At 35.9% G+C, this 10,724-nt stretch overlaps 1 protein-coding gene across 2 annotated transcripts; it reads left to right on the top strand.

Moving 5' to 3' along the window:
- The first annotated feature begins 4,851 nt into the window (after nt 1-4,851).
- On the top strand, nt 4,852-8,745 carry LOC103840009. 2 transcript variants are annotated; one of them, XM_009116491.3, is made up of 13 exons: nt 4,852-5,100; nt 5,178-5,644; nt 5,711-6,036; nt 6,110-6,202; nt 6,291-6,381; nt 6,464-6,557; nt 6,627-6,730; nt 6,814-6,883; nt 6,976-7,079; nt 7,287-7,403; nt 7,540-7,616; nt 7,796-7,840; nt 7,937-8,745. In XM_009116491.3, exons 2-13 carry the CDS (start codon nt 5,351-5,353, stop codon nt 8,475-8,477), a joined length of 1,956 nt encoding a protein of 651 aa, XP_009114739.1. In that variant the 5' UTR covers nt 4,852-5,100; nt 5,178-5,350; the 3' UTR covers nt 8,478-8,745. The 2 variants fall into 2 exon arrangements, with proteins under 2 accessions (XP_009114739.1, XP_009114740.1); XM_009116492.3 differs by having other exon boundaries at nt 4,854-5,104; nt 7,937-8,477.
- The last annotated feature ends 1,979 nt before the right edge of the window (nt 8,746-10,724 follow it).

The raw sequence follows: 10,724 nt of genomic DNA, 5'->3' as shown, positions 1-10,724 counted from the left end.
TGCACAAAGACGATACCGGGATGGTTCAACGAATGGTGGTACTGGTACGGACCAGCAGATCCAATCTACCCCGACCAAGTACTCAAGACCTCCTACCCATTCTACAAGAAACACGTATTTGATCAACCAGTTGGGCCTCTAAACAAAATCTGGTTTCATATTGACATGGGCATCCCATGGATATGTTCATGGCATTTTACCCTCGCTATCGCTCTCCAAGACATGCCTTATTCTCTCCTCCGGGAATTCAGAGTCAAATGGTGGGAAAAATATAACCTTGACAGATGTTCCCTCGCAGGTATCCAAAAATATTTCCAAATTACAAATCAAGCCAAAACAGCAATCCAAACTATATCCAAATCTATACCTCTTCTCAACCCAACCCAAATATCCCAAACAAATCCAAGTCCGCAAAAAAGACCAACATCAAGTCCAACAAGTTCAACAACCTCTTCCTCTTCCCAGAAATCATCAAGAAAAGAAAAAAATGAAGAAACTTATCGCCGAAATGCTGACGCAATTTGAGGCGGAACATGATGATACCGACGATGACAACCAACAAGTTGACATTATGCAACCCGAAGATCCTTACAGCGGCCCGTTGGGCCAGGATCCGTATGATAAAAAAAAGGGTGAAAATATGACTATATTTACAATTTCGGTTTTAAGTATATTCTAGTAGACTCTGTACATTATTTCTGTATTTTCTTCTCTGTATTTTATTACTACTATCTACAAAATAATATACAGAGTATATCTGTATAACAAGACTTGCGAAGAAGCTATGCAAGAATTTTGAGAAAGAATCAGGTAGACAATGGTGGGACCCACATGGGACCCACATGAAGACTTCTGCACAAAACAACAACAGTCTCTGACAGCAATTGTCGGCACCACTCAAGACTCAACGCGTATTAAATCAAGTGTCGGCACCACTAGAAGACGACACGTTGCAAGACTTTATTCAAGGAACCTCAAGGAAGAAGGAACGAGCAATTTCACTCTCTAAAAACCTTCACTCTCTAAAAGCTCTCCCTTCTCTCTAAAATTCCCTGTGTTTTCTGAGTTTTTAAGTGGATCCCTACAAGTAAAGCCTAAAGTGTCTTGAGAGAGAATCATTTGGTTTGCGCAGGGCGTTCTACAATACTCTTTCATTACATGGTTAGCGATCATGGAACCGGTTATCGATAGGTGACCGTATGCGATCATGGGGGAAAACTCAGGTTTGTATGCGTTGCGGTGAGCCAGACGAGACTCGGGATCATCTTTGTTTGCATGCCCTTACTTCTTCATAGTTTGACTGAGAGTAGGAAGACTGCTCACAGATCAAGCCTCTCATGGCTGGACGGACACGCTTAACTTCTTGCACCGGGGATGCCGCAACCTGATGGATCATATACTCTTTTGTATGGTGTTCCAAACTGTGGTTCACTACCTCTAAAGAACGAAATACCAGGAGATATGAAGGACCTTGGAACCCACGTGAGCAGACTTGTTTGAAGTCTGCGAAAATATTCTCCTTGTATTTTCAAAGCAGTGAAAAACATAATATTCTCCTTGGGATACATATTTTCACATAAGTTAACAGGTCTCTTGCGAAAATTGTTTGAAGTTACTTAATTCTTTATTCTTCTTGGGTGGGTTTGTAGTTTATGCTTTCCTGCCTTAGGGTTCTCCATTACACAATTCATATTTGTAGATATGTCTTTTGTTGATCAATAAATTTTAATTTCAATGAAAAAAATTATATATTAAATAATGACATATATATAAATTCTAATAAATTTTAGATTTTTGTTTGTTTTAGTTAAAATATGTTAAACTGATAAAATAAATATCTTGATTAACTTAATAAAATGATAAATTTAAGTAAAAATTTAATCATTCAACTATCAAAAAAACTATTTGATTAGTATTGCTTTAGTTTTGTATTTATTAAATTTAAAATTTTTGATTATATATATATATATATAATATGATATATAAGTTGATGCAAAAATTATAGTTTTAGTTGTATTAAGTTTATTTGTTATTAATCCGATACATATTTCAATTTAATGTTGATATATGAGTTATTGATATATTCAAAAGTCAACCAAGTCGCCTTCGCCAAATGGTAAAAGAGCTCGAGCTCGAGCTTCCGCCATGGGTTCGAATAGTATTGGCCATCTAACCGCGCCCGGATGCAAAATCTCGTGGGATTAGTTTTTGGACCTAAAAAATCTTTGGGATCCACACGGCTATAAAAAAACATTTCTTAAGTTTTACCAAAAATAATTATTTATATTAAAAGATATGTTTAATGACGACATAAGAGTTATCAGTCATTACCATATCTATATTTATTTTTGCTAAAAAATATAGATGGTTATATGAAAATTGTACATGTCCCAATTAGAATGTCACAATTAGATTGATGTTATGTTATATTTTTAAAAGGTTATGTCATATTTCTTTTGTGGATAATGAATGTAGTGATGATACATCAACAAATTACTTCGTAAATAATGTTTAGGAGACTAGATATAAACACATATGTGACATGGCTGATTTTTCACTTTTTTTATTTCAGTATATAGTATGAGCAAGATTTTTTTTTTAATGAACTTTAGCTAGTTTCCTTGACTAAACTATGAAATATAAAATAGATAAAATATTTTTATAGTGAACATTTTACCATCGAAAAAATATATTACGTTTTTTTACTAATCATGGGAATCCCTAACCTAAAATCCATACCGATTAGAAAAAAAATCAAATTTTGGGTTTTATTGCTACTAAAAACGTTTATGGGTGACCGACCATCCACGGTTGAAACATGAAATCATAGCAGGGAAACTCAAACCCGGACCTACATTGACATAGCAAATCCTGACAATCACTAGACCACTTCGAGATGGTCTGAAGTTTTATGTTGAAATAGGTTCACACACACTGGCACCAATAATACCATTATTGAAAACAATAACGCATTTTTCTTTGATAAAATATAATAGTCTATTTATTAACTTTTGATTGAAAATAGTTTTGTTAAGGAGAAATTTGGTTAATTGCCGCTTAACTTTAATTTTAGGTTTCTTGCTCGTACAATTAAATTTTAGACCGGTAAATGATTTTTATGCAAAACTTTAAAAATGCAACACATCTAAAATCTAAAATGAGACATTTGAAATTAATAGAGGTTATTTGTGAAATAACCAAATAAAGACTTAAAATTAGTGTTTAAGAAAGAGAGTAGAGAGACATAAGAAGAAAGAAAGGGAGAGAGAATGAGATTTTAGTTATTTTGTGAATTTTGCTTTTTTTTTTCTACTGCAATTTTTTTTCTAAAACCAAACAATATATTGAAATAGTAGCTGAGAAACAAAAACGATAGAAATACAACGACAAGACTAGAAAATATTTCAAAGATAATTGTTAAAATATTGAAGAATCATAATTTATTTTTAAAGATGAAAATATATATTTTTCACAGTACTTATTTTACTATATGAAAAATTATGATTCATATTTAGGGCCCTGTTCGTTTGCTCACCCAGGTGATCCATCTGGGTGAAGATGCAAATTGATGTTCGTTTTGTGCATTATAATGCTACATCCAGATGGATCACCCAGCTGAATTTTTCAAAACTCATCTCAAATTCTCACCCAAATGAAGGTGAGTCTTGATGGTGCATCTGGATGCAGATGCATCTAGTTCAGTCCAAAATGATAAATGACAAAAATGACCTTTTAAAATTAAAATATTATTTTCAAATCGTAAATTCTTTTTTTTGCATATACATTTTTCCGCTATAACCAAAAAATGAATTTTCTCGCAAAAACTGAAAAACACATTTTCCCGCCAAAACCGCAAGATGCGGTTTTCCGCAAAAAAACATAAAACACGCATTTTCATAAAAACACATGTTTCGGCTAAACCAGTAAAACCACACTTTTCGACCAAAACCGAAAAAACGCATTTTCCCGCCAAAACCAAAAAACGCATATTCCCGCCAAAACTCCAAAAAGCATTTTCCGGCCAAAACCGCAAAAAGCATTTTCCCGCCAAAACAGGAAAAAAACGCATTTTCTCACCAAAACCGAAAAAACACAATTTCCCGCCAAAACCGGAAAACCGAATTTTTCCACCAAAACCGAAAAACGAAAATTTTCCCGCCAAAACCGGTAAACGAAATTTTCCCCGCCAAAACCGGAAAAACGCATTTTCCCGCTAAAACCGGAAAAATGCATTTTCCCGCTAAAACTGGAAAAATGCATTTTTCCGCTAAAACCGCCAAAATGAGTTTCCAAGCCAAAGTCGCAAAAAATAACTTTTCCCTCCAAAATCGTGAAAAAATACTTTTCCCGCCAAAACTTCAAAACACACTTTTTCCATCCAAACCGCAAAAACGTATTTTTCGCCAAACCCATAAAACGTATTTTCCGTCAAAACCATAAAAATGCATTTTTCGCGAAAAACACATATTTCCTCAAAAACCGCAAATATATTTTCAGCCAAAACCGTTAAAATGCTATTTTTCCGCCGAAACATTAAAAATTATATTTTAGTCATTTTATTAACAAGTTCACCTGGATGAAGATGGAAGTTAAAAAATGAAAATCAAACGAACATAGTTGCATTCAGATGATTCATCTGGATGCATGGACGAAATGAAGAAACGAACAACACCCAGATGGATCATCTGGGTAGGACATCTAGATGGACCATCTGGATGCATCTTCGAGATGTACAAACGAACAGGGCCAAAATTGCCGAACTATACTTAAAACCAAAATTGAATAAACTATAGTGTTTTTTATTGTTGTAGTAATCGATATTTGATATAATAAATATAATAATATGGCAACTTGTTAATAAAAAAAAACACAAAAATAAAAAGAAGAGAGATGTGCATCGAAGACTTTGAATTGAGGGAGAAAGCCCATTCGGGTTAACTTTGGCAGCTTCACCATTCTCACACTCCCCAACTCTCTCTCTCTCTCTCTCTCTTCAGCTGGAGTTGGTGACTTTAGCTCATGGTGGGTGAGCAAGAACGAAGCCGGACTTGCGTAGAATCTGTTTGATCTGACTCCCAGATCCGAGTCTTCTTCTGCCTCGTAGGTCTCCCCTCTTGCTTCTAATCTAGGGTTTTGCAATTTTGTAGTTAGATATTATTGACTTGTGTTGATGGCAGGTTGTTGTGTGAGCAATTGCTCCACTAATGTTAAATGGACTGCTGCTTTCACACGGATCAGGATTTGCTATTCCAGTGCTTTGCTACTTACATTGTTCATCCTTTTCAAGTCTCGTAGAGACTCTTCCTTGAAGCTAGTTTTTAATTAATAATAATAATAAAAAAAGGCGGTGATGGGTGGGCTTTGCTCTAGGAGTTCCTCTGTAAATAACGCTCCTGCTGGAACCTTTCCACATGCTAATAATGGTCATCTCAACAATGGCTCTGCTGGTGATCTCAGACACAAAGATGGTGGTGATCCTCCTTCTCCGGTGAGGGAGGACAAGCCCTCATCAGAATCGTTTTCGTTTCCCACTCTCGGAACTCATCCTCAGAATATTGAGGACGGTATTCCCCGTTTATCAAGGGACCTATCTCAGAAATCAAGATCCACTAAGTCTAGGCAAGCTGCTGCTGCTGTGGCAAAGGTATATAAAACTGTTACCTCAGTTTCTCTTTTTTTGGACTTGACTTGAGGTGTTTCTGTTTTATAGGTTTCCGAAGTAAGCTCACTGTTAGGCAGGGCTGGCACTATGGGACTTGGTAAAGCTGTGGATGTATTGGACACACTTGGGAGTAGCATGACCAACCTGAATCTAAATGCTGGTTTTTCTTCTGCCACCACCATTAAAGGGAATAAGATCTCTATCTTGTCCTTCGAAGTTGCTAACACCATTGTTAAAGGCGCCAATCTTATGCATTCTCTCTCTAAAGATAGCATCACACATTTGAAAGAGGCTGTGTTGCCTTCAGAAGGTGTACAAAACCTTATCTCTAAGGATATGGATGAACTCTTGAGGATAGCTGCTGCTGATAAAAGGTTAACACTACTCTCTGTTCCTCTCTTGTTTCTGGTTTCTGTTTGTGGCTCAAAGTTATGTATTATTGAACAGAGAAGAGTTGAAGATTTTTTCTGGAGAGGTGGTGCGTTTTGGGAATCGTTGCAAGGACCCTCAGTACCACAACCTGGATCGCTTCTTTGACAGGTTCCAACATGATCCTGTCGCTTTGCTCGCTCACACGATGGGTCTATTCTTTTTTTTTCCTCATTAGTTGTGTGTTATGATGATTTAGGTTGGGCTCTGAATTTACTCCCCAGAAACAATTGAAACAGGAAGCAGAAACCATAATGCACCAGCTGATGACTTTTGTTCATTTCACAGCTGTACGTATTTTTCGTGATAATTGGTCCTGCTTGACTCTCTCTGGATGGCAATTTACTCTTTTTTGATCGGCTATGCTTTCAGGACTTGTATCATGAACTCCATGCGCTGGATAGGTTTGAACAAGACTACCAACGTAAGATCCAGGAAGAAGAGAACCCAAGCACAGTACAACGAGGTAGATATGGATGATATTGTCTTCCGTTTTGTTGCTTACCGTTCTAATTTCTGTTCCAATTTTGTTAAGGTGTGGGAGATACCCTCGCTATCTTGAGAACTGAATTAAAGAGTCAGAAGAAGCATGTAAGAAACCTAAAGAAAAAATCTCTTTGGTCTAGGATCTTGGAAGAGGTAAGGGCTGCAACCTGATAAACCAATTTATATGTCCTTTTTGAGAAGTTTCTATAATTATTGAACATACTGATAATTCTTAGGTGATGGAGAAACTAGTGGACGTTGTCCATTTCTTGCATTTGGAGATTCACGAAGCCTTTGGTGGTGCAGGTGAGGCTCAGTTATCGGATAAAAGGGTTTTAGTCTTATTGCAGCTTCTAATATGAAATATCAATTCATGATCCTTCTACTTGATATTGCAGATTCTGACAAGCCTGCAAATGACCCACCAATCAATCATAAAAAGTTGGGCTCTGCTGGTCTTGCCTTACATTACGCAAACATCATAACTCAAATTGATACTCTTGTAAGTTATTATTCTTCTTTTCACTATGTTTTACTTTCCGTATTTTGGGCAGTTGTCTAGTTGCCTGGCATTGTGAATCGTCTGTTTCTCGTCTCCAATGATCTGCCACGAAGCATTATCAAATATTAATATGATTGGACCCATATCGACTGTGTCGGTTCGTGGAATTCATTTCAAATTAAGTTATTTTCTCATTTCTATGAGTAGGTGTCCCGGTCTAGCACTATGCCTTCGAGCACAAGAGATGCTTTGTACCAAGGTTTGCCCCCAAGTATAAAATCTGCTTTACGCTCCAGAATACAGTCCTTCCAGGTTAAGGAAGAGGTATTATTAGTACTCTTTCACACTGCACATAAATATAATGCTTTTGTGCTGACATAATGAATTTACGATGTGCATTGTTACTTTAAAAATGTTATTTGTATGCCTGCTCATCTTATTTTTATTTTGTTCTTACCAGCTCACTGTTCCTCAAATAAAAGCCGAAATGGAAAAAACGTTGCAGTGGCTTGTTCCTGTTGCTACAAACACAACCAAGTAAGCTTCTACGCTATTTTCTTTCTCATTATTTTTGGTGTGTTTCATCACTAGAACTCTTTATCTGTTTTGATTTGCTCTCAACTTAAGCTTGTTACACTTGACAAAAACCCCTTGGTTTCTATAAATTAAGGAAGTCAGACTTACTCTTCTGTCTTTTCTTTTCTTTTCTCAACCAGAGCGCATCACGGGTTTGGATGGGTTGGGGAATGGGCAAGTTCCGGGTAAGCTTGATTCTTAGGCTGTTCTCTCTTTGTGCTGAATATACATACATTTTGCGTTGCTTGCTGAATGATATGGAACATGGGAAATAATTTCAGGTCAGATGCGAACCAGAGACCAGCAGGTCAGAGCATACTAAGGATAGATACGCTTCACCATGCAGATAAAGAAAAAACTGAGGCTTACATATTAGACCTGGTGGTGTGGCTGCATCATCTGGTTACCCAAGTGAGGGCAACTACTGGTTTTGGGCTAAGATCTCCGGTAAAGTCTCCAATCAGATCACCTAACCAGAAAGCGATCCAGCTCTCGAGCGGTTCACACAACAACCAAAGTATGGGGTCTCCGTTGCTGACAATGGAGGATCAAGAGATGCTTAGAGACGTGAGCAAGAGAAGGAAAACGCCAGGAATCAGCAAGAGCCAAGAGTTTCAGACGGTGGCTAAAGCAAGGCTGTGTAAGCATCACAGGCTGAGCAAAAGCAGTAGCCACTCGCCAATGATGGGGGAGATGATGAAGAGTAAGAAGGATGCATTCGCAATGAGAAGGCCTTCATCTGTGCCAATCATTGACTTTGAGATAGATCGCATGAAAGCCCTGGATGTGATTGATCGTGTGGACACCATTCGGAGCTTGTAGCTAAACAAATGAATTGGATAAACAAGCATCCTCTCTTATTCCCTCCAAAAATGATGAAATTGATCCCCATGGAGAAGCCCCTTAGTAGGTGAAGATCAGAAACGGCAGAGAGAGGTTGGTAACTTTGTACTACTACTACTACATTTTGGTTTTGGGGTTTGTGGGTGTAATTTGGCTTTGGTTTCCTTTGTATTGTGGTTCTATTTTCTTGTTGTATTGTGTACATACAATAAATAATAATGCTATAAAATGTTTTCTTGATTGCTCATTTTTTTTACTTTATATGGTATACGAGGATAAGACCAGCCCAAAGTGAGCGCTTATATAATAAAAATTAAAAATATATAGTATTAACAAATTAAATATGTATATGTGTTTGAATTTTTTTAATATGCATACAATTATGTTTTCTTTATGTAATCATCTATATATTGGACCGAACATTTGTAATTGTAATTGTGGAGTGAAATCTATTTTGAATTTATGATGAGCTAGATCAATTTGGGATTAAAAAATTTTATCACCCTGTTTATACCTATAAAAATCATAATGTGGTCATCAAGTGAATTTTTATTACAAAACAGGTTCTACAACTTTTTTAATACTTTACTTTAACATTACTGGGAATATTTTAGAAAATATTACATTGAAAGACAGTTTCAAGTTTAATATTACACTATAAGACAGTTTGTACTACTAGGGTAGTTTTTTCCTAATCAAAGCTATTTCCTAGTCATAAACTAACTAAATAGCTTGTAAACAAAAGAAAGTAGGTCCCATTTCTTTAATATATGATTTCTACGGGATTTAATCACATCTCTTTTTAGCAAACAAAAGAAAATGGGTCCCATGTATCTTCTTCTTCGTTTCCTTCTCACGAGTTCTTTATTTTTTTTGTAAAATGAATGTTGTTTTCTTAGAACTTTCTTTTTAAAAAATATGTTTATAATCAGTATCTTTATTATTCAATCTATCTTTTGAGATATGTCAAGCTATATCTCTGATGATGGTAAATCATGATGTATACAACGACGTCAACATTGTGATTGATTCAAGCTTCAATCACGGCATTTATGTCTTCTTGTGTCGCCGTACTCTGTTATTGCTTCAAAACCGCAGGGGAGCCTCAACCAAACTCGATCTCCAAGCTCCGCGTTCATTTTCCTTGTGGTGTCACACGACAATTGAATCCAATCCGTCACGTTATTCTTAGTGTGGCTCAATCCTCTGTGTTGTGTCTCAGCTCCTCTTTTCTCGTTGTGATTCATCATCGCCGTGAACTTCATCCCTCTTTTGTGCCCCTTCTTACTGGCACGAAAAGCTCAAGAGTAACAATGGCTTACTTTGGCATTTTTGCACGTTTAATCCTTCAACTTTTGTCTCATTTCAGTTTTGACCCCAATATTATTTTAACGTGAGATTGCTCCTTAAATTTACTTCCAAACTGCTAAATTTCCATTTTATACCTTGCGATATGCAAATAAATACACAAGTGCAATATATACACCAAAACTGTAACTTAAAATGATTAAAATGAACTAACACAAGATATTCAAAATCATTAAAATTTTAAAATATCATAATCTTGAATCACTTACTTTTCAGATGAATCCCAAATGAATCGCTCATGTTTATGCTAAACGATTTCAGTTGCTATTGGACAATATTGGTAGTTCTAATATTGAAACCACTAAATGTATGTTAAAACCTATTTGGTGTACAAATGACGGGTGTACATGTGAGTTTTTCTAAACAAGTATACACGTGGACAATGTTTACGGTGTACATGTGTATACATATTTCATTGTCCACGTGTATACTTGTTTACAGAAACTCACATGTATTTGTGTGTACACATTGGTGATTTTGACCATCATTGCAATCATTGTTATGTATTCTTGATTATCAGATGTAAATATGAATCATTGCAAATAAATTTAACATATTATTTGGTGTCCATATATTATTGTACAAGTTAATTGATGTAAATGTGAATCATTGTACATGTGGATAATAAAATTGTTGTGTGCATGATATAGTGTACACGCCAAATGCTTTTTAAATTTACGGTTTCATTTATGCATTTTAGAAAATCTTACTAGTTTATTTGTGTTATTTTAACATATGTAAAGAAGTTGTACACATATGGTGACTGGCGCTTACTAAAAAATACCAAATATACATAACAAAAGTCAAACTAAAGTTGTACACATGGTTTTGTGTGTTAATCATATCTAATGATTTTTA

Source organism: Brassica rapa, chromosome A09 (genome assembly GCF_000309985.2).
Source record: "Brassica rapa cultivar Chiifu-401-42 chromosome A09, CAAS_Brap_v3.01, whole genome shotgun sequence".
In the NCBI taxonomy this organism is placed as follows: Eukaryota; Viridiplantae; Streptophyta; class Magnoliopsida; order Brassicales; family Brassicaceae; genus Brassica; species Brassica rapa.
Note: the sequence above shows the minus strand (reverse complement) of the source record. Positions and strands in the feature narration are given on the sequence as shown.